This window comes from Epinephelus moara, chromosome 20 (genome assembly GCF_006386435.1).
Source record: "Epinephelus moara isolate mb chromosome 20, YSFRI_EMoa_1.0, whole genome shotgun sequence".
Lineage (NCBI taxonomy): Eukaryota > Metazoa > Chordata > Actinopteri > Perciformes > Serranidae > Epinephelus > Epinephelus moara.
In genome coordinates this window covers 24,997,501-25,022,214 of record NC_065525.1, presented here as the reverse complement: position 1 = coordinate 25,022,214, position 24,714 = coordinate 24,997,501, and the positions used below count along the sequence as shown (strand labels likewise).

At 42.6% G+C, this 24,714-nt stretch overlaps 1 protein-coding gene across 1 annotated transcript in view; it reads right to left on the bottom strand.

Moving 5' to 3' along the window:
• The window catches only part of fkbp16 (FKBP prolyl isomerase 16), a 45,665-nt gene that overhangs the window by 6,605 nt on the left and 14,346 nt on the right, over positions 1-24,714 (bottom strand). The window contains exon 4 of the mRNA XM_050073914.1: positions 955-1,172. Coding sequence (XP_049929871.1) covers positions 955-1,172 — 218 coding nt within the window. The remainder of the gene's footprint in view (positions 1-954; positions 1,173-24,714) is intronic.

The window sequence follows — 24,714 nt, the reverse complement described above, 5'->3', positions numbered from 1 at the left end:
AAAAGTCATAGTATAGTATGTCGTCAAAAATCATTAAAAATCGTCATAGTACAGTATGTTATCAAAAATCATGAAAAAACGTCATAGTATAGCATGTCGTCCAAAATCATGAAAAAAAAGTCATAGTATAGTATGTCATCAAAAATGAGTGTTTGACAGGTCAGAAATGACAACTTTCAGAAAGCTTCTGGTTGCGTGACAACTAGTGGAATCTCACTAGTGTCACACAGTCATCAAAACTCTGACAGCCCCTGAACTAGAGTGACTTCTTATCTCCCTGCATCATTATGAATCGTCTTTGTGAAATAAACCCCCCCCCCTGAAAAAAAAAAAAAAAAACTAAGATGTTGAGGTCTCTGCTTCATTTTTTTTCTGGTCATCTTCTCATCCACTAATGACATGATCTGGATGCCCTGATAAACTCCTCTCTTCAGTGCCGCAGTTAGTTCACTCACTAGTCCGACATCATTGATGCATTAAGAAGCAGTCCATGTTTTTCTCTTCATTGTTCAATCACATTTCCCTCTCGGGTCCACCCTGCCTCGTCAATGATTAGAGCGATTAAGGAGGTGGAAATAATATGAAAGTTGATTAGCTTTGATTATGCAAAAGAATTAAGCTGAAATATTTATCGTGGCTCTGGGCTCAGATAGATGTGGCTCTGCATGGTGATGGTGTGATTAGTGTGGTGGCAGACTGGAGGAGAGCACTAAACTGTTATGTCACTCTGTGCTGAGACTGATGTGGAGATGTTTTGTTTGAGGTCTCTAACAAATGTCATGTTTCATGTTTTTGATGCGTGTGTATGTGTGTGTGTGTGTGTGTGTGTGCGTGCGGTTTTCTATTCCCATTTTCACTCTAATGCTCACATCAGCTATGACAACACATTCCTGGTACAGGTGACAGTATGTAAATATTTTCTATGAATAACTTCAGGTTTTGATGCTGGGTTACCTCTGCTGCCTGTGGTCAGCACATCCAGAGCCATGCAATAGGCTCTGGCAGCCATGCTGTATTCCTCCCTCTGGAAATGAAAGTTTCCTCGCTCTCGTTTCTGGTTGCTGATGCGAATGCGGTCATCAATGGGCAGAGTTAACGGGTCCGGTTTCTCTCTGACATCCAGCACCTGGAGCTGGTAGAGTAGAGGAGCCCAGGCTGGAATATCAGGCTCCCTGCATGTAAACAAAAACAAAAACAAAAACAAACACATAATCAGTATTGGGGCTGAGCGATATAAAGAAAATCTAATTTTTTTTTTTTTTATCAAATACTGTACCTTGATATTGATACTGAGATGATATCATAGGGTTGACTATTGGTGCTTTCACAAAATATTTACACAATAAGATTTCTGACAATGAATTATCTGTACTGTGGATATCGTGAAGAAGTGGGTGAATGCAAACAATAAAACCAGGAATTTTGTATTCTATGTTTTATGTTTTGTTTTGATTGCTCAAACTGTGATGGATGTTTTGACTCTCGACTGCGCAACTAGTTTACCCTTGGGTATCAATGAAGTAACCTGAACCTGAACCCTAAAACCAGGAAAGATTTTCTGCCTGTTACATGCATTGTCTTCTTTCAAAATAAACTTCCGTTCTCACAGGAAATGTATCATTTACATACCATCTCTTTTTAAAATAAACACACTACATTAGTACAACAACCTGAATTGACTTTTTTCCCTCCAAGAACTAGCACACGTGGTTAGGTTTAAGAAAATAACTGGGTTTGGCTTTATAATCTTATGGGACGCAAACACCGCTCTCCCATGTGAAGGTTGGTGTTTGTTGGACGCATCCCCCATCCCTCCAGCCAACTCTACTCGGAGTTTCAGTGCCTGAACTTTCATTTCTTTTTCCCGCCGCATTTCCACCTGCCGCCGAGCTGTTAAACTATAACAGTGACTGCCCGCTTATCATGCTGACGTTAAAGGACAGTTTTTTTCGTCAGCATCTGACGCTGCAAGTCACTGCCCAAGCGCTGGATTTCGACAACTTTGGAATAAGACCAGGTTGATTCAAGATAATCTGCAGACCTGTTTCATGTGGAAACTAATTTCTTTTTACTGAACTTCACCTGCCAACCATATCATGTCATGCTGGTGACAGCACAACATGTAAACATAAATGGCGTCCTCCTTGGCTGAGCTGTATCGTTAGCTAGCTCAGTGGTGCAAGGTGAGCTAGCATAGATGCACGCTTCCTTCTGCGCGGTTGTTATGGCACATAATTAGGAGGCTAGGTGTACGGTTAGGGGTGGAGTTAGAAAGCAGGGAGAGGCTGATGTTCCACTTGGGGTATTGGGTAACTCCCCTTCCTAGGAGCTGACACACCTGAAAAGGCGGTGGTTGATTGGAGTCGAGGCTGGCTGCTGGAGACGCCGGCAGACTGCCACGCCACATTTCTGCAGAAGATTCCGACAGACATTCAGAAATCCGGAGACAAAATCCACCAATCCGGGAACGCTACTACACACCTCACCTGACCTGGGGTCGCGTTGAACCCCCCCATGAACTAAAATCACAACAATGCTGCTTGTGCTGGCCCTGCCTGGCCGTCGACCGGAGGGGTAGCCCGAAGCGTCGGGTCGAGGTGGCCGCCTACAGTAGCAGTCGGGTGTGATGAAGGGTGAGTAACCCATTTACCCCCTAGACAGCTCAGAGAGCTACACACATTAGGTAAGTGAGGCATATGTTCAAATCCAACTGCACACCGCAGGGAAATAACGAAGCTTAGTTAAAGGTTACAGTTACCAGCGTTAGGAGTGTCAGGTAACGAGTCAGGCATAACATTAGGTGTCTTGTAACAGCGGTGATACAGTTGGCGGGTGTAGTTTGGTAGAAAGAAAATATTTTCTATTGATCATGAAACTGCTTACAACAAGGTCAGTAGATTATCTTGATTAATCAGATCATGATTTCTGGAAAGTGACATTGCTGTTGAGTTTTTTAAATGTATTTTGCTGTATCATGCTGCAGCAAGACTCCTCCCTGGTGCCAGGAAAAGAGACAGCATTACACCAGTGCTAGCTTACCTGCACTGGCTACCTATCAAATACAGGATTGATTTTAAGGTTCTTTTATTTGTTTTCAAAGCCATGCTGTACATGGGCTGGCACCCCAGTACCTTCTGCCCCTACTCCAACTCCCGACCTCTACAATCTTCTCTGTCTTTTGTCTTTTGAGTGTTCCGCGATCGAGGCTGGTGGGTAAGACAGATCGTGCCTTTGCAGTAGCTGCTCCAAAGCTTTGGAATAGCCTTTCACTCTCAATCAAATGCTCCCTCCACATTGACACTTTTAAGACAAATCTTAAAACGTACATGTTTTCAATGGCCTTTGGTTGTTCGTAGTGGTTTTAATATTTTACAATCTTTTTATGTATGTAACTGTTCTTACCGCCATTATTCTGTTTTATATTTGTGTACATGTTATATTGTTATATATTTGTGTGCCATTCTTTTGATTTGTGCAGCACTTTGGTCAACTGCGGTTGTTTTTCAATGTGCTTTGAGCACCACAAGCTGAGTGCCATCTAGTTCCAGTACATTAGAGAGAAGGCAAAACATCTCTGCAGCCAAGATTCAGCAACTCACACCAAAACAATCTAGATTGATAAATAGCACTATGGGTGAGAGGAAAAATAAGTATTTGTGAAATAATTTGATGGTCGTGTCTAAACTACAGTGTTTTGGCTGACCGGAGGTAAAACAGAAATAGCCCAGTTCTCATGCTCAGACATTAATGGTGGCCATTTAGATACATTCGCTGTGGTTTTATCAAAAACTAAGAGAGCCTTGAGGAGGTAATTTCCTCGAAGTGATGACTCACTTTAGCAGAACAATTTCCAATTTAATCTTAAACTCTTCCATCAGGATCAGAGCCGAATACTTGAGGTTTTGTGTCACGGCCTCTTCATGAGTGTTTCAAAGGCATTTCGACAAACACGCAAACTCTCGTACATGAATACAAAGGCAATGTGATATCAGAAAACAAACTGCAAACTGAAGATACATAGAGTTTCTAATGATGTGTGTTGTTTCAGCTGCTCTCTATATTAATTACACTTCACTGCATCCAACAGCTCACACACACCTTAAAATCAACACCTTTAAAAAGACGTCTGAGTGACTCCGGCTCATTTAAAGCAGACAAGAATTTGAAACTGGTATGAACCTGTGAGCCGCTGACGGCTTGAGCTTACTCAAGAGTCACTCAGAAGGAAAGTTAATTTGGTTTTCAATCATCAAGCTCCTGTGACCACATGGCGCACAATGGTCCATTATCAGTTACTCTGTAGAGGCTCTGGTTCCAAAGGTGTGTGTGTCGCTGTGTGTTACTGTGTGTGCGTACAAAAACACTGCATGTTTCATGTTTATCAGTTGTTTTTCCACTATAATAAAACCCAACAATCCTGAAACAAACAAATAAAAATCCTTCAACTTTTAAGTGGATACTGTCATTTTAATAGACTCGACAGAGGGAAGTTGAGCGTCCAGCTGATCCCACCCAGCGACTGTTTGCTGCAAAGTGATAGGAGTGGGAGTTGTGTCAGGTCATGAATTATTCAAACTGGTTGTGTCAATGAAACAATTTACGTCTGTCTAACAGAATTAGTTGTATCCCCAGTTACTGGGACGCTGTGTCAGCAGGTGGGATCAGATTACCCTTTCACCTCTCCTCTCTGGAGACCTCGTTTACTGTCACAGGAGTGTGAAACCAGCAGCTGAGCCGAGGCCTCCGAAACCTGAGCCGGATCCCTGCGCTCAGCAGGAAGTAGCGTTCAGAGACGTTATCGTTTAAGACCGTGAATAAGCTGATGCAGATTTTTCAGAAGCTGGTCTGGGTTATTTACTCACGGCAGCATTTAGTTTAGTTCTGTGGACTTGTTTTTGCATACTGCTGCATGTTTACTGAGGATCAGATGAGCTGTATAAGAGGCGTTAAAGAGCAGCAGAGAAGAAGACAGTTGATTCATTCGTGGAGAACATAGAGTACACGAGCTTAGGTCACACCAGGTTATGTTAGTCATTCTAAAACGGGCTGTACATTCGACCATCAGAGACAGATCCTCCTCACTGTTAATGTCATGCGTTTTGCTGGCGTACGAAGAATGTGACACCATCGCCAAATGATCCACTGCACAGTCTGTACAGCACATGGACATACTGCAGCTATATGTTGCACACTTTTCTCTTCTCTTATCTGAAAATATTACACAATATTCTGAAGGCTGCGTATTATGTAAGGCTGTGCGGCGTACAACAATAACACACACAGTGTCCTGCCTGCTGCTAGTGCCTGGCTCCAGATTAAATGGACTCGTGTGGATTCACCTCTGAACCCACTTTTGTTTTTTAAGTTAATGAATAATGCACACTAAAGGTCTGCGCTCACCGAGCTTGATTTCTTTATCAGGGGAGATGAGGTGGAATGAGAGACGTGGCGCTGTCGTATTTTCAGTTTCCAGATAATGTCTCATATCTGTGTCTGAAATCGTGACAGTGTTTGGTTTGTAAATAACTCAGCAGCAAAACCCAGAGCTCATTATCATCATTAGATATTGATTTCCTTTCTTCATATGGAGGAAACACTCCCACTTTGCTGCTCGTGACTCACACAGATCAGGACACATTAGATGAGAAATGATGAGTCATTTCTTATTAATTGATGCAGATGCAGCTGTACACGATAACTGTGCAACAGCAAAACTTTGTGGATCTCAAATGATGCGTTACCTTAAATGAAAAACAAGTCACACACACCAACTGCTCACTGCTTGACAAAAAAACAGTTCTTTACATGCAGGATTCAACAGGTGACCTTTGTAGCATTATGTCATTAAGCTCAGCAACTAATGAACGAGCAGTAAGCAGAAAAACACAGCAATGTGCAGTACACAGAGTTACGCCTTAAACACTGAGGGATACCGCGAATCACTAAGTGGAGCCCTCATGAGCATTAAACAAAATCAGCATGACCGGTGAACTGTCGAGTGTAATCCGAGAACGCAGCGCGCTGACAGATCTATAAGGTTCACCGTGTCATGTGGGTCACTGGTGATTAGCGCCACACCAGTGTGCTGCTGCTCTGAGCTCAGCCAGTGAGCCCCAAGGGCCTTATTAGTGCAAACAGGAAGCAGAAGCTGGTCAGCGGGGTGAGATTGCTCCGCAAGATCCCAGTGAAACCTGAACCTGCAACTTTAACCTCGATCGTCCACGTCCCAACACTGAGCTGGGGAGCCGGCCTCCATAGCTGGTCCTCTCAGCCTCTCGATGCTGACGTACTATCACACAAACATGAGTATATCGATGGTGTATTAAACTTCCTCTACGAGCTTGAAAATACCAATATACCAGACTCTGATCAGATTCTTTTTAAAGCACCACTGTCTTATGAGATTAACAAGAGGCGACCGTCGTGCTCACAACTCTGTGACAGCAGACATTTTGACTTGTAGCAGGAAACCGCAGGTGAAACAAGTGTCCCGAGAGCAAAACCAGTGAGCCTGCATACATCAGGACTCTGGGACGAGCTCACCTACATGGAATGCAGCCATTAATCTGATGTTACCAGTTACACCTATGATTCTATCTGCTATGATGTGCCAAAATGTCCTCTGTGTTCACGCATCATTTCAAGATGATCACTGCTAGTTTGGTAGTCACGCTGATTAAATAGCCTAAATTAAGTAACATTGTTGCGTTATGTAAATGTAGATGTAAATATTCTTAAATAATTTACTNGGTCCTCTCAGCCTCTCGATGCTGACGTACTATCACACAAACATGAGTATATCGATGATTAAATAGCCTAAATTAAGTAACATTGTTGCGTTATGTAAATGTAGATGTAAATATTCTTAAATAATTTACTGTGATGTTCCTTTCACCCAATGGCAGACGTAGCCATCAGAAATTCCTGATCTCAGATTACGACCATAGACTGTATCAGATTACGACTAGGAGGCTGACATAAATGTTTCTGACTGGCAGCCCGTAAGCATTATGTAAAAGTGGCTTTAGGCACAGCAATGCTCTGAGCTTAATGCTAACATGATCACGTGATTTATGTGATTTTCAATTCACTACTCTTGCTAATTCTCCAGTCAGAAGTCTGCAGAGGAAGAGAGAACAACAGAAAACGATGGATGTTTAGCTGCGGATGGCACACTGGACAATAAAAAATACAGAGTTTTGATTACCTAACATTACAGCTACGTATGTGCTCTCAGAAGAGTTCTGGTAACAGCCCTGTGAGCAAACATTAGCATTTAAAAGCCACGCACCTAATCACAAGGTCATCTTAATTCTAATGACATCTAATGACAGTGACTCCTTCTGAGATTGACATGAATGTGCATACCATCCAGTCGTTGTTGAGATGTTTCAGTGTGAACCAGAAATGTCAGCCTGTTGGTGGCACTACATGAAAAGACATTAAAATCATGAGGTTTCATCCTGTGAGCAACGTAAATATCTGAACAAAATTTCACAAATATCAATCAAACACTTGTCGAGATATTGCAACGCTGACCAAAACGGTGGACAGACTGACCTCTGTTCCAAGAAAATGTTTAGACACCCCAAACACACCTGCATTAATACTGCATTTAGAGTCAAATATCACAGCGTCATGTTGAATGTTGTTGTTGTGGGTCTAGCTGAACATGAAAGCACTACGGTATTCTTTCCTCAAACCAGAGAGACGACCCTGCTGGTTGCCTTCTGACCCAAACCAGAGAAAATGTTGGTGAGAAGGGGCACTGGGAGGTTTTTTGAAGGTCTTAGCCTTCAGCAGTGGGACGGAGCCTGAGGGCTGAAGAGATCGGGGCTGAGCTGACTTAATGATATGAGACGTTTGCTGAGGCAGCAGCTCAGACAGCAGTGAGAGACAGAGACAGGTTCAGGTGGCCACCTAGACTCACATAGACAGACCTAAGCCCTATTCGGACGGGATTAGTTTCACATAGTACGTGGGGTAAAGTAATAATTACCAGAGATTTTAGTCCCGTCCGAATGTGCCATGTCAGTAATCATTACCGCACGATGTCAGTAAAGATTACCGCGACTTTTACCTTCTGTAAAAGGGTCCAGGACAATTACCTCAGGTAATACTAATCCCATGCGAATAGACCAGCAGTAAATATGTGTGTGGGTGTAGATATTTTGTCATATCCTGTTTACAAGTGGCTTTTTGCGGATTTTCAAGCATGGAGGCTCTTAAAGAAGCACTCAGTTTTGCACTTCACAGTCGGAAGTGTGAAACCTCAGGTACTGTGGGCCTACGACGAACACGATTCAAGTGTGTTCGAGTGTGGTACGCACAGGAAGCAACGTCATACACACATGACGACAGGAGAGGACGGCGGTGTGTGAATGGATTTACCCCTCCCACTTGTGGTAGTTTTACTGATATTTCTTTGAATTGGCCATTAATATTACCGACATCCTGTGGTAAAGTGACATTACCCCAGGTGCCCATGTAAAACTAATCCCGTCCGAATAGTGCTTTACACTGCCCACATTCATGACAATGTTTACTGCAGGTCACCAAGGAAACCATGGCTAATAGGGGTGTAAGAAAACATCCACACCCTTGAGCATTTGAATATGTTTTCTGTAGCATACAATCACCTGAAAATAAGAATCGTTGTGTTTTCATTACCTTAGAAGGAACTGTTTATATCTACATAGCGAGCGGGTCCTTGTCGAAAGACATTGCCATTTTAGCACCGCCATGTTTCTATAGTAGCCCATAATGGACAAACCAAAAACTGGCTCTAGATGGATCCATCTGCGTTATCACATTGACCACTGTGGACAGCAGTCCTGCCACAACAAGCTGAACAACATCGGAGAAACACTGGTTTGTAACGTGAAACTGCTTTATGCAGTGTTTTTACTGGTTTTAATTACCTGGGGTCTCATTTATAAACATTGCATATGCACAAAACAAGGCCTGACAAAGGTCTACGCCACTTCCCGCACAGAAGTTGTGATCTATAAAACAAGACTTGATGGGAGGAACTGTGACCCATGCTTATGAACATTTTGGAGACAAGAAATTGGTGACGCAGATGGTGAGGTGGAGGCCTGATTGTAGAAATGATTGGTTATTTTTTAGCCCTCACCATTTTTGGCTTTTGTTTGTACGTACATTTTTTGTATGGATCCTACGCATTGTTTTATAAATAAGACCCCTAGTCCGTTTGTTTTGAGAGGAAGTGACCTCTACAGATAATTCAGCTCCCAGTTAAAACCTCCTGAACAAGGAATTCTGAAGGAATTCTAACCGGGAGTTCACACTTGGCACAAGGGAGAAGATTTGGCTGGTTGCAATCTGCAATCCTCACCACTAGATGTCACTAAATCCTACACACTGCTCCTTTAAAATAATTGCGTTATGTCACCTTGCCTACATTACAATATTACACATATTTCGCAGTCGTAACCCTGCAATCATGATTCATATCATATTGGTAGATTCTTGCCAATACACGCAGCTAATGGCTAACAACATACTGACAAGTTTCTAGTTAGAAATGATACATATTTAAGCAAAAGTATCAAAACCAGTTGTCATGTGACAAAAATGAATGGACATTAAGATACAAGTAGCTTATGAGACAGAATTGTTTGTTATATAAGAAGCTCCATCGAGGAGACAGCTTAGCATAAAGACTGGAAACAACTTGCTTATTTACACTTTATATCTCGTTGGCTTCATCCCTGCAAAAAATGTAAAAATGTAAAAATGTAAAAATGACAAGTTTTACGTGGGATTATGCGCTAGATTATATTTTAGTCAAGTGCATTAACTGCCTGGTGTCCTCTCCACAGTTCTTGTGTCATTTGTCAGTCTCTGACTACAGTGCAGGAAGATTACGTTGCCATCTTTAAACCCTGCCTGTAAACCTCTGATTGGCTGGGTTGTTTTTTAACTGTGAGGGATCAATGAGCACAATATTTTAGACCAGACTAGATTTAAACTGCTGGACAAATATCTGGGCAGCACAGTGTAGAGGGCTGCATTGGGATTGGGTCCTGCCAGGACCCGCGGGACCCAATCCCAAATCTTGCGGGAGCGGGCGGTTTGAACTTTGCTGCGAGCGAGAACGGGCAGCTAAAAAAATCACTGCGGGATCGGGATGTAGCCTATAGCGACAGGATGGAGTTAACAAATGTTGTGGAAAAGAAGCTCAAACAAGGTCTGAAGGCGCACTGAGCCCTCTACTTCCCAGCGCTCTCAAAGCTGGCGTGTTTCATCTTCAGTATCCCCGCATCCAGTGCACCTTCAGAGCGGGCCTTTAGTGTCTGTGGGCGCATCTTGGAAGAGAGACGCATGGGATTGGGACCGCAGTCGGTCAGCAACATTCTCTTCCTCCACAGCAATATTATGGCCAAGTGATTCATTTGTTAAATTCATTTGTTTCATTCGTTAACTTTGTTTATTTTATGTTATTTATTAGTGTTATTTGAGCCACTCACAGCCTACTCTCCTTGCTATTTGTTAATTACATAAAGAGTGTGATGATGCCGGTGTTATTGAGCATAAGCTTTATCTTTATCTCATTAATGTTTCTTATTCAGGTCTCTCTTAGAAAAGAGACCTTAACCTCAATCACTCCGTGATTATATAAAGGTAGAAAAATAAATAAAATACAGAGGAGGAGAATAGAATATGAAACAGCCTTTATTTCATTAAAAACTGGGAACGGAGCGGGCGGGAGTGTAACACACACGTTGCGGGCGGTAATGGTCAGAAATTCAGCGGGAGCGGGCAGGAGCGGGATGAAGAAAACAGTCCCGTGCAGGGCTCTAGCACAGTGGTTAGCATTGTTGCCTCACAGCAAGATGGTTTCTGGTTTGGGGTGGGGGAGCCCTTCTGTGCAGAGTTTACATGTTCTCCCTGTGTCAGTGTGGGTTTTCTCCGGGTACTCCGGCTTCCTCCCACAGTCCAAAGACATGCAGGTTAATTGGTGACTCTAAATTGTCCGTAGGTGTGAATGTGCGCGTGAATGGTTGTCTGTCTATATGTGTCAGCCCTGTGATAGTCTGGTGACCTGTTCAGGGTGTACCCCACCTCTCGCCCAGTGTCAGCTGGGATAGGCTCCAGCCCCCCTGCAACCCCTGACAGGATAAGCAGTTACAGAAAATGAATGAATGAATGAATGAATGAATGAATGAATGAATGAATGAACCTCTATATATAGTACTCTAAAATGAAACCCAACCGACAAATTTCACTGTGACCTTCTACCACAACTTACCATAACATACTCTACAACAGATATTAAACAAATGTTTAATCTGCACAAGGACACTTGCTGTCTCTCCACCAGTAGTGTTTTTATTCTCTGACACAGTTTTACTTCTCCCATTTAGGCCGTAAACAGATCCCATTAAAAGAGGAATGTCTCCACTCTTCTCACGTTTGTACGAATGATGTGATAAGGACAAACTTTCCCCTCCTGTGTCATGGGAGGATAAGCATTCATTAGAGATGAATTTGATACATGTGTTGTGGCTTAGCAAACTTCCTCATTAAGGTGTATGATAGTGCCGCTGACTCACCCTGTTATCTGTCAAGCATGCCCCTCGCTGCTCTGACTGAAAGGAACAACTCCCACAGAGGGAAAACAGTGGTCACTTTGACGTCATGCTCTCCGTTTTAAATGATGGAAAGGCCAGCGATGTACCTCAAACTGGTTTCTATGGTTACAACCTCAGATAGTGCACTAATATACCGTGATAAATGTGGTGTGCAGCTTGTATGATAATACCAAATCCAAGAGGATTTATGAGGTTGTTTATTTTTTTTTTATGGCGGTGAAAACAGGTCTGCTGCTGCTGACGTTCAGTGTTGTGTCTGTTTTGACTCTTGGATGGACACACAGCACCAATACAGTCGTGCAAAGGAGCTTAGCTTTAATCCTGCCGTTGGTGAGACGTCACAGCTGTTTTTCCTCGCTTGCTGCCATTCTAGTTAATTTGCAGCAAAACAGCCTCCTAGTACAGCTGGAGATGTAGAAACTAACAGTGTAAGGCCTTTCAGCTGCTGCCTCGGCATGAGCTTTCCTCTCCTTTTTGTTTTTATTTCCTCCTCCAGCAATGAGCCAATGAAACTCTGCTCGCAGGGATCAAGGGCAGCTACTGCCTACATCCTGGCTGCTGAGCTCCTCAAAAGTCCCCATATAATCTACAGCAGATTTCCTTAGCCTGTTAAAATGAATCCAATCTCAGCCCTGGACTACCTGCAGGGTATAGAGTGGCTGTTTAATAGCTGGGATGTGCAGGTGCCACGCCATTTCAGAGATACTCTTCGGTTACACGACTTTATAAAACCAGCTTTAAGTAGAAAAAGTACAGTAGTTATATGATGTAGGACGGGTGAATGCCAGCACCAGTGCCTTGTGTTAAAAGGGCTATTTGAAACATGAAGGTGTGAGTACAGAAAAAAATATCGAAACACTACTGAAGGTTCACTGAAACAATTCTGTTACATTCAGTGAACTTACTGACATCAACGTAAGCAGCCATTTTTACACACCCTGTTCAAGGTGGGAATGTTATTCTGCCTTGCCGTTCTCACTTAAAGGTACAAACACAGAACTGGGGGCAGAGCTGCTCCACCTTTAAACAGGCAGCAGAGGTAGTAACAGAGCCGAATCTACAGTATGTCAGCCTTTTATGTGTGCAACAAGCTACTAGCAGCAGTTAGCAGCTAACTCAAAGGAGAAATTAATCAATCGAGGATGTCTGCAAATTGGAGAGACAATGGGGTTCTGGAGCTCCTTGCCCTCTGAACAGAGGACGAGATCAATCGTCATCGACCCATGTGACTCTGGTCAATAAGGGGACTTGCTTATCAAATCATTGCACCATGTAGTTTATCTAGTGATTATAAACTCCACAGGTTACCTTGCACATCAAGATTTTCAAGAACGTTTTAAAATAAAAGTTGATATGTGAATCAATTTGTGAATGTTTCTCCAGTAAGCCTTTGATTTCTCTTGTATTAACACCACCCCATGAAGGGTGGAGCTCATTGTAATGAATAATTTGACTCGTTTCGGTAAAGGCGAGTGATTCAATTACAGGCTTGATTTTATGAGGACACAACCACAATTAAAATTTGTCTTGATATAATAAACCTATACCACAAGCCATAGCACAGTAAGAAATGAGAGAGGACTACAAAATATTCACTTCTGAGACTTTGCTATTTTTTAGTTTTAATGGCTTCTTTAGCTGCAGAACAAAAACATGCAGGCTAGCAGAAAGCAAATTCAGCTAAGAGTGATCAACTAAGTTCAGAAGGTGACGGCTGACTCGTTAAAAGAGAAGAGTTGAGCAGATGTCTGCAGACGTTTTATCGAGTGCGTCCTATCATCAACACTTAATGTGACAAGACCAAGCATCGATATTTGACAAGTTGAGAATGGGAATGTCATCATCATCATCGTCGTCATCTCTTTTTGAAGTTACAGTTAGGATCGAGGTCTCCTGTGGGTTTAATGTTGGGGTACGATTAGGTTAATAAACAACACTGAAGGTTATGGTTTTGCCAGCATATCCAAAAAGTGACAGGCTGATCCAATGCGAGCAGACAAGAACGAGAATTTTGTTTTTTCCCACATTTGCTGTTGCATTGCTAAGTTTCTTTGCATTACTGTCTCCAACTGTTAAATTAAGTTGTGTTATCAAGAGTGTGCATCATGTGACCCATGTGGTTAATACGGGGACTTGCTTATCAAATCATTGCTCCGTGTAGTTTATCTAGAAGCTAAAAACTCGGCAGGATATCTTTAACATAAAGAACTTTTAAAAATAAAAGTTGATATGTGAATTAATTTGTGAACATTTCTCCAGTAAGCCTTTGATTTATCTTATATTAACACCAACCCATGATGGATGGAACTCACTTTAATGAATAATTTGACTTGTTTTGGTAAAGACTAATGATTTAATTAAAACAGGCTTGATCTTATTAAGGTACAACCACCATTGAAAATTGTCTAAGAAATAAGAGAGGACTAAGCAAAAGTTTCACTTTTGAGACTTAGCCACTTTCTAGTTTTAATGGCTTCTCTTGCTGTGGTGTCTTTAACAAAAACACGCAGGCTTGCAGAAATCAAATACAGCTAAGAGTGAGCAACTTAGTTCAGAGGGTGACAGCTTGAGCAGATGTTTATCGAGGCGTTGTCAGTGCGGCACATGGTCAGCACTGTGACAAAACCAAACGTTGGTATTTGACAAGTTGAGAATGTCCTCATCATCACCATCATCGTCGTCATCTCTTTTCGAAGTTACAGTTGGGTCGAGGTCTCCTGTGGGTTTATTCTTAGGGTTACGCCAAAGATTAGGTTAATAACAACTTTTTAGGTTATGGTTTTGCTAGCATATCCAAAAAGCGACGAGATGATCCAATGCGAGGAGACTAGAACATGCCTAAGGCACACAACACTCTGTGTAATGCAGGACGAAAGACACCACCCCGGGGTGAAATACCAAGTTTTTAAGGAGTCTGACTATGCAAAAATTTCACTTTTGAGGCTTGGCTACTTTCTACTTTTAATGGCTTCTCTAGCTGCTGTGTTGAGCAAAAACATGCGGGTTAGCAGAAGTCAAATACAGCTAAGAGTTATCAACTTAGTTCAGGAGGTGATAGCTGACTCGTTAAAAGAGAAGAGTTGAGCAGATGTGCACCAGTGCACAACAAGTGTTTTCAGTGCTGCCTATGATCAGCACTTAATGTGAGAGAACCAAGCGATAAATAAAGATGACTGATTTCATCAAAACAAGCTTCACCACATGCTATAGCGCAGTATGTAATGACAGAGGACTTAGCATAAATTTCACATTTGAAATTTAGCTGCTGTTCACTTTTAATGGCTTCTCATGCAGGCTAGCAGAACTCAAATACAGCTGAAAGTGATAATCTTAGTTCAGAAGGTGACAGCTGACGAGTTGACGAGTTGAGCAGATGTGTGCCAAGGCGTTGTCAGTGCGGCCTATGATCAGCACTTAATGTGACAAAACCAAGCATCCATATTTGACGAGTTGGGAGTGAGAATGTGTTACAACAGCAAACATGCATAAAGTGACTTTTAAACATTAAAGTAAGAGGCTCAAAAACAAGCTCACAGAAACACAGCCCTGATACACACATCAAATTATCAAGTTGTTATAGATTACAGCTGAATACATAATGCTGTTTTTGTGGGCATTCAGACCAAAGCAGCCCTGCATTGGAGGCAGCGTGTTGCTTCAGATACCAGTGAGACGAAGCAAACAACTCAGGGAGTCCAGTTCGAGTAACATCTTTAAATCTGAAAGCTTATCAGATGCCAAAACCCTCCACAGCAGCTCATACAAGACAAGACAAGAACAACAACAATCAAACAATGATCGCATGGCAAACAGCGGAAATACACATTTCAAAGAATCCACCAGGAATGTGTGTTTGCATGTGTTTGATTGGCCGACTCAGATTTCATACTCGGAAAAATATCTGGGTCTCCATCTTATTAAATGTTCGACTTTCCTCACCAACCATTTGTTTACTTCATCTCTCGGCTGTTTCACACAAAGTGTGATGAATGACAAAGATGTTTATCCATCACATCGAGCTCATTTGATCACATTTTTCAAATCTCGCGTCAAATCAAATTAAAATTTCAGAACTAATTTGTCAGTTTAATTAGACTTCTGTCAGCTTTGAGGTTCCACCTCTCTGCGGTGAACGAGTGAGTGAGTGAATGAAAGAGGGAAGTTTAAAGCTTTAGAACAAAACAATCGCTTTGCTCTGACTCGCAGGTGAGCAGGACAACCTTATGCAATGATCTGAAATGTCTCACAGGTTTGGGCTCTGATGTGTGGCAACAACCAGATGAATAATTCCTCAAAAAAAAGGTTCAAAGCTTTTGGCCTGTGTTGGGATAGATGAGAGCAATCTGTCTTGCATAGAAATACATCACCAGAGGTCATTATCTAGAATAACAGCCTTGGTCTTATCTGTGGAAGATATCTTATCCCAGGATTGTCTCTAAATCCATAATCAATCAATGAGAACAAGCGGACGTCTCTGAGGTGTACACGGAGCGGTCAAGTGGCAATTTCTCATGCAGCCCTGGGGAGCGGGGTTTAGTTTCTCAGCGAGGTAAATGTGAAGGTGTAGTTAACGGCAATGACAGCTCGCCTCTTTCTTTGCACAGGCGTTATGTCTATATAAACTGAATCTCCGGCAGTTTTGGATTTCACTTGTGAACTTCAAAGTTACGACAAATTCTGAGCGAAGAGCCAAAAAATCCAGCTCTTTGAAAGATGAAAGTCCTCGTCTTCCATTACGGTTACACTTCACATAAATGTCTGCCCACTTCAGTGGACATATGAATCCCTGAATGTTGCAAGGGTATTTTATGCTCTCTGTTTAGACGAGCAATTTAGTTTGCGCCCAGATCAAAGATTTATTTTTTTCCACAAAAGTGTGATTTGGGCATAAAAAAATATGGGTGAGGCGTTCATTATCATTCAGCAGGGCTGCTGTTTGCCTCCCTTTGTGGTTACAGAGTTGTGAACATTAACGTTTGTGACCACAAGCTGCCCGTTGCTGCTTTATGTATGACATTCAGCTGGTGGAATAAATGTCATAAAGAGATAGTGATCAGAAACTAATTTCCCTTCTAAGTCCGAGCTGTCACACATGCATGTGCTGAAACCAGATAACTCCCACCGAGAAAATGTCACCGTGTCTCGAATATTGTTTTGCAAATTGAGCACACAACAAACGGACGGCACTTTATCAACGCTCCCTGACTGATGATTTAATGAGATGTAACTTTAAAGCAGCATGTGCACCTGTACAGCTACACCTGGCCTTCCTGTCTTTAATGTCGGATATATCTGAAGAGTCATTTACAAGCACGTACATTTGTTGACTTTTATGTTATGCAGCGTGTGTGTGTGTGCAACAAATACATCATCATTATCATTCACTGTCGCCCTCCTGTCATATCGCTGTCCACGAGAGATATGGCTGCCTCGGTGAGTGTGTGTCTGTTATCTAACCAATAAAGATCCAGCTTCATTTCAGCAGCAGCAGCTGGCTCTACCTCCTTGTGCAGCCTGTGAATCAATAGCAGCACACTGAACTCCTGACTTATTAGTCAGGTTGTCGCGGAGGAGCAGCCGGCATCTGCTGGCTGAGTAAAGCAAATGTAGCAGGGCCATTAGCACAATCCTTTAGTCTCTCTCTGATGGTTGTGCAGAGCTATGAGACCCGGAGCATCAATCATGTGGAAGAGCTGCATTTCTTAGAGAGGAAGGGCTTGACTTTGCTTGACCAGAGCCAGTGGCTATGGCACAGGTCAATCTCATCACAGAGAGCAAACAGAAGCAGCTCATTTACAAAGAATTTCAGGCTGTTTTTGCTCTTATTTTGTTGACAAACTGACTTGTTTTCTTGCACAGATAATGCTGAGTTTTGCTCTACATGAGCTCACTTGTATTGTCCTTCACCATCTGGATTGACAATATGAAACACTACCGCAACTAATCCCATCAGTGCTATCAAACAACTGAAAATGTTCCATTCATAATGAGATCTACTCAGTTAATCCCTTCAGCGTAATCACTGCACATCTGATTTTGATTTTGCAGTGAGGGCGTCAGTGGGAGTCTGCCAGTCATTAACTTTGAGAGGAATATTTTGGAAGTCTAGTGTGCGTGCGTGTGTGTCTGCGTGTGTGTGTGTGTGATAGACTGCTGCAGACGACTGATGACGAAGCACTGACGTCTCAGGGAGATGACTCACGCTCCACGTCCCCACTGACGATACCTCTTCATCCCCCCTAACACATACATACATACACACCCTGAAGAAACACACACACACACACACACACACACACACACACACACACACACACACACACACACGCACACACCAGTGCCACTTGTCACTCTGCTACAGATCTCCTTCCTCCAGGCTCGCAGGCAGCACCCGCCACCTCACATCCCTCCACAGCAGGAGCATTGCACTGCTGTACAGACACATAATGCCTATTTCTTCAGATACACTGTTGTCGCTACTTCTGCCACAGTGCATGATAAAATAATCACGTTAACCTGTCGTTACAGACCTGTTATATGCCATATAAGTGTGTATGTGTGTGTGCAGCGTGTCACCATCCTCTATCCCGTCAGCTTCACTTCTACAAATGAGCAAAATATATGAAATGGGCTCATTCAGTCTGTCTGAGCTCACATTACAGGAAGTTGCATTCCTTTGAAGTTTGAAATGTGTATCTAAAATTGTATATCATAACAAGAAGAGACGTCTCTGAGCCACAAATGACGTGTGGGACTGGGTGGTCCTGGAAGTCAAAGAATCCCAGACGAGGCTTCTGTTTTTGAGCAATGGCAAGAGAGATTGAAAGCAGCTATGAATACAAAGCCACAAGTACATAACACAGGAGAGTCAAGGCCTCTCTGTGCTCAAGACAAACAAGTTTGCACATGTTATGTTATTATTTATAACTGTTGTTGTCGCACAGAAGAGCGAGACGCAGTACCTGTTCAAATCGGCATAATGCAGCCCAGGCACCAGGAGAAAATGTTGGCATTGTACATTTCTCAAGTATCTATGTTTCTGAAGTGACTTGGTATATGAGCTGACTGTCAGCGGGAGGTGGAGGGGATGGTGGATGACGTGTCATCTGGGCGAGATGTCTGCCAAGCTACAGCCTACTGCAGACCACTCTTTGAGACCAACAAACAACAAAAACAAGTTGCCTCTGCATTTCCAGGGTCTTTTTTGCCACCAAACATGGGTGGTTTTTTAGCAACCTGTCCCAGTGTTTCCATCGAGGACAGTGCCATGACAAGTGGTTGTTTTTTACCGAGACTACACTCAATAAATTTAAATGCACAGTTAAGTCGAGCTACGGGTAAAGCTTGACATGGCCATTTAACTGGACTACTGTCCTTGCCCCAGTATACAAGCATGGCAGGGGAATCAATTTATTGAGCGAAGTATGTCAGACTCTGCTATGATAGGTGGTGATATGCCCACTTTCATCTTGTTAGTATTGGACCTTTTTCCGGTTGACCTATTATGTCACAGACCAAACAATCAACAAACAAGTTAGCTACCATTAGCTAGCAGCAAACTGGTACCGTGGTGGACAACTAGTTAACAGCACTGTACATTTCCCCCATCAAAAAAATGCATGGCTCTCGATGTAGATTTTGCCATGTTGTTACCAGCTTCTTATCTGTTTCGCATTTAATGCTTTCAATTTCCAAGTCAAGGCCTAGGGTGGACATTGTGGAGCATGCGCAGAGCGCCAAGGCCAGTTTGAGTCTGATGACTGTATACATGCAGTAATTCGACTGCAAATCACATCATCTGGGTTAGTCCTACTTTGAGAAATTCAATTTAGTACGATCTCATGTGTACATGTATTTTAAAAGTCCAGCTTTAGTCGGACTTAACAAAATAAATCCATTTTCTCTGATGTCATGTAAACATATTGAACGTGTTTCAGGCAGGATTGTGCCACCAAAAGTGGCTATTTTAAGCCAAACCATGATCTTTCCCTAATAACCAAGTGTAGACTGAACCACATGTTAACCACAGCGTATCGGCTACATAGTAACACACAAATGTCATGTATCCATGGTTAGCAGAAACATACAATGCCACACTTTATTTTGGCAATCGGGTTGCATAACGGCACTCTTTTAGACAATCTCTGCACAAATTGTTCATTAAAAGTGATGAAAGTTGTTGTGAAGAGAAGAATAAAGGAAGCTAAGGGTCTACGGCCACGCTAACTAGCCAGCAATACTTAGAGCTACATGCTAAAGTCAGCATGCTAACATGATACAATCACAATGCAACATTCTGTTACTAGGCTGGAAAAACTGGGCCTGGTGACAGCGCTAGATCAAAGTAAGTGCAATTCATCCTGAGGCAGGAATTTGTGCGTACCCAATTTTTTGGGACTCCAATACGTTGTAGAGACATTTGGGTCCATGTCATTGGTTCGACAGCCCATTGGTTCGACATCCCATTAGTCTGACTGTCCGCGGTGCTGAACGGCTCGCGGCGGGCGTATGGTGCGCCGCGACCGGCTTGAGGCGGAGCAGGCTCACGGCTTATGTGTTTGTCACTTTCTTTTTCATTTTAACCCACACCATGATCTTTTCCTGACCCTAACCAAGTGGTTTTTGTGCCTAAACCTAACCAGACCTTAACCACAGGGCATCATGATGATTTCGGAACGGACTTAGGAACAATGAGTTTAATATGGTCGGAACAATGGGATGTCGAACCAATGGGCTGTCGAACAAATGGGCAGTTCCCGAGACATTTCACATATAGTCAAAAATGTTAAACCCATGGTGGCGCTAGAAGGAAATGTGGGAGTAATCCTCTGAGAACTGAAGTAAAAAAAAAACATGGGGGGGTTGGACGCTGTTTCACAATCCAAGAGGCACCTTTTACACAGTGAGGATTTTCAGATAATCACACTGTTTGTTTTCATGGAGCGCTCTTACCTTCTAATTTAGAGATTACATTTTCGGTCAGACACAACCAGACAATAACACAAAGGACAGCGCACACCTGCTTGCTTACAAGAGCACATCATCTTACTTTTAAAACCAGTTCTGTGCTGCTGTCTTTTTTCTGTCATGCTCCACTAATCTCTCTCTGGCAGTGTGTGTTGTGCAAAGGAGGCACGGGTGATTTAAAAAGATTGCCTGCCATGGGTCGGGAAAGGTGCCGGCAGGGCTGAAGTGCCATCTCACGTGTGTTCCTCTCATGTGTCCCTCTTGGCACTCCACGCTCTGGAAAACAGACTCTGTCGCAACATCGTGGTTATACAACAGAGAGCAGCTAGTGGCACAGTGGACGAGAGGTGATGTCACTGAAGCATGACAGTATTGTCAGTGTTCCAGTACAGACGGCACATTTTGACACCAACTGATGAGAGTTACAGAGGTGAGGGGAGGACAGCAGGTACAGACACTGTCTGATATGGATTCCAGGAAGATAACGGATGATCTATTTTTAAAGAGAATATTTGTTTTCATAGCGTGAAACATCGTAAGAGGAAATCTCGTCTACATTTTTAGGTACAAACAACTGTTTTACCAGCAGCTGAGATGATGAGGATTAAGGAAGTCTGATAAGAAAAAGAACAAGCTAAAAATAAAGTCATCATCTTAAAGAGAAGACACAACCTGATTAAGCAGAGTACTGTGCATTTCAATCAATGGGGGAATATCAGGCCAATAATATAATATTCAAATAAATTTTGATTGCAGGACTGTAATGCATATTTTTACTAGGGATGGGCATTAGTACTTGAGTACTCCATTTGGACATCGATATTTGTATATTTAATTATTTTTTTGCTTTGTAAAATAAACATATAGTAAATATATAGGATGCAGTGATGTAACAGCTATCTATGAATATCTGCACAGATCCATTTAGGGAATGGTGATGGTGCAGATAATGTTTAATGTTTTCAGTCATTCATCATACAATCTAACATTATAGGCAGAATGGCGAACAGCATAAAGGTAATATTTGGAAGTGTTTCAACAAAATAAACAAAACTAATGTGCAATCTATGTAACATTAAGCTTGCATATCATAGCTAATCTCTACAGTCTGTGCAGCACAGAGAGGTAGGCTAACCTCAACTCCTACCCTGATTTTCTCTTGGGGATTCATTTCGAGCTTTATTCTTAAATTATTTGTTTTTAGTGCAAGTGTCTGAATATGAAAATTACCTAAAATGCCCGACCCTATTTTTACATTGTTTTCTGTATACTTTTTGACCACCAGTGGCGCTCTGGAGTAATATTTACACAAGACAGATCCCCATTTTGTTTGTATCACGAGGGCACTGCATTACACAGTTCTACCACTGGTTAAATGCTTTTATGCTGACCAGCAGTTGGAGGTGGTTACTAAGAGGGCTAGCAACTAAACGTAGATGTAAACAGTCAGCCCTGCAACTATTTTATGAGGAAGGAAATGCATTAAACACTTTGTCTGGCCTCAAGGATACACACGGTGTGTTTTGAGAAACACTGGCTGTAAATGTAACTATTGTTTGTTTACAACTAAAGTAAATGATCTGCATCATTTGTCTTCACAGGTGGGAAGCTAGCGAGGGCTTTCCCCATGACCCTTTGGATGAAGCTCATCTCTAGCACATGAAGAAATGGAGAACATGGCCGTTATAAAGGTTAAATATAAAGAAATAAAACTGAGTGTTCATATAAAACACTATTTTAAAACAAAAACCATCTCGGTACACAGAAGTGTTTTGCACTGTTTCCTAATAAATCTCTGTCCATATTAACACGCCTGAAAACACATCAGGCATGATCAATCACATGCACTGGGCACGTACTGGTGACTAGTGTAAACAGGAAGCACATTGTTTACTCCGCAGTTGGTTGCTTACGTAACCAATCGGGATATGGCGAAAAGTAAGAGCAGGAATTTCTTGGACTGAGAATGAGCTGGAACTGTTAATGAACATATAAGTATGGCAGACAGGGTGACGGAAAATGAACTGGGAGTTGCTATATAGCAGATTCAGTGACACATTGAAGCAGTACCGAGAGCATTATCCATCGCCGCAGGAAGCTATGGCAATGTGAAAGCAGCACCTGCACAAGAAGGATAAAATCACAAAAGGTACTTGGACCTTGCTAGAATGATCTGACTTGACAATCTTTGAATCGGGAAGTGAACGTGGGTGTCTGAATCATCATCTTCAAAAATCTCTTCTTCCGCCCGTCCGGACTAAAACACAACTCCAGAGTTTTCAAACTTAAACAGGGTCAGCGGCGTTTTCAAAGGTCTCTGTTTAAGGTTTTCCACAGTGCCGCAGTAGTGTGGACATTAGGCATAAACTCAGCAATAGTTATGCATGGCAGCACCTCACAGCAAGAGGGTTACTGGTTTGAACCCGGGGTTGGGGAGCCTTTTTCTGCAGTTTGTATGTTCTCTCCATGTCAGCATGGGTTTCTCCAGGTACTCCAGCTTCCTCCCACAGTCCAAAGACATGCAGGTTAAGTTAATTGGTGACTCTAAATTGTCCGTAGGTGTGAATGTGAGTGTGAATGGTTGTCTGTCTCTATGTGTCAGCCCTGTGATAGTCTGGCAACCTGTCCAGGGTGTATCCTGCCTCTCACCCAGTGTCAGCTGGGATAGGCTCCAGCGCCGCCACGACCCCTAACAGGATAAGCGGTTACAGGAAATGATTGAAATTTTATAGAAACATACTGTGATTTTGACAGTATGATAATGCAAATTTAAATGTGGAAGCTTATTTTTGTACTCTTGTACCATAGACTGTGCGTCTTATTCCGTGAACCTGTTATAGCTTAAGTAAAATTTGCTGTGTTGGTTCAGCAAAAAGTTTGTTTTTTTTGGCGTGTCAATCCGAACAGGAAGCAGTTTGCATTATGTTGACTCCTGTCCTGTTTGCTCTCATCTGTTTCCTTATGCACCCTGATGGTAAATTGAGAATATTGTGGGTCTTAATTGTAATCACACATAATCCCTCAAGGACTGCTGTGCAAAAGGAAAACTTGGCAATCCAGTGGGAGAAAACAGGGACAAAAATGAATGAATGATAAGTTTAAACAAAGCAATGTAAAACTGAAACTAAACAACACTAAGGAAGTTCTAACCAGTGTGGTGCTCATAGAATAAACAGCAAACTTTACTCCACCAAGTGTTATCTGCTCTAAAAATATCTACTTAAAATTCAATAATAACACATTTCAGTTGAGGAGCTTTACTGTCCCACTAAATAGCCCCTGACCACGGAAAGCAGAAGTATATATAACTGAGGGCAGTGCTATATTACGTCCGAGGCTGTGTCGATGAGAGAGATAAGCCTGTTGGCAGTAGGGGAAAAAGGTAAACATCCAGGGAGATTAGATGAGGGACATGCACAGTTCAAACACTGGTCTGAGTGGCACAAAGCTGCTGCGGCGCCAAAACAACCCGCTGTATAGTTTTCAGAGGTAAAACAAAGAGTCTGCTCTGCTCACATTTAATTCATACATTTCATTTTAGCGTCTGGTGAACAGATGAAGCTTTGAACTGGTGTGGCAGTGATTGTGACAAACAGGAGAGTGCATCTTGATCGAGAGCCGAGCCTGATCTTATCTGGAGCGTGCTACAGCTGCCCGTGCTTGCTGGCTTGCTCCTGGAGCGTGAGGTCTGGGTGTGGTTTCTTGTCAGCCTGCTGTGTGTGTGTGTGTGTGTGTGTGTGTGTGTGTGTGTGTGTGTGTGTGTGTGTGTGTGTGTGTGTGTGTATGTCAGGAAAGAGTCACACAGAGCCAAGAAGCTACAGTCAAACTTGTTTAGGTCACGTGACCATGCAGGAGAGAAGAAATGAAACTTTCTTGTGTCAGTCACTCCAAGCTGTAATCCTGCACTGAGAGGAAACACCAACGTGGAGAAGGATGGTTTAGAGTCGTCATTGTGTTTTCCATAGCTCTCAAAGGTCACATTATTCATTTGACCCAGGTGGCTCTGCAGAATGAGTCACACTACCTCCAGCACAGAGAGGAACTCCACCTCACAGATTGTCTGCATGGACAACATGCTTTCATATCTGCAGACAGGGGAGGAGGGCTTGTGTGCATAAGAGTGACAGAC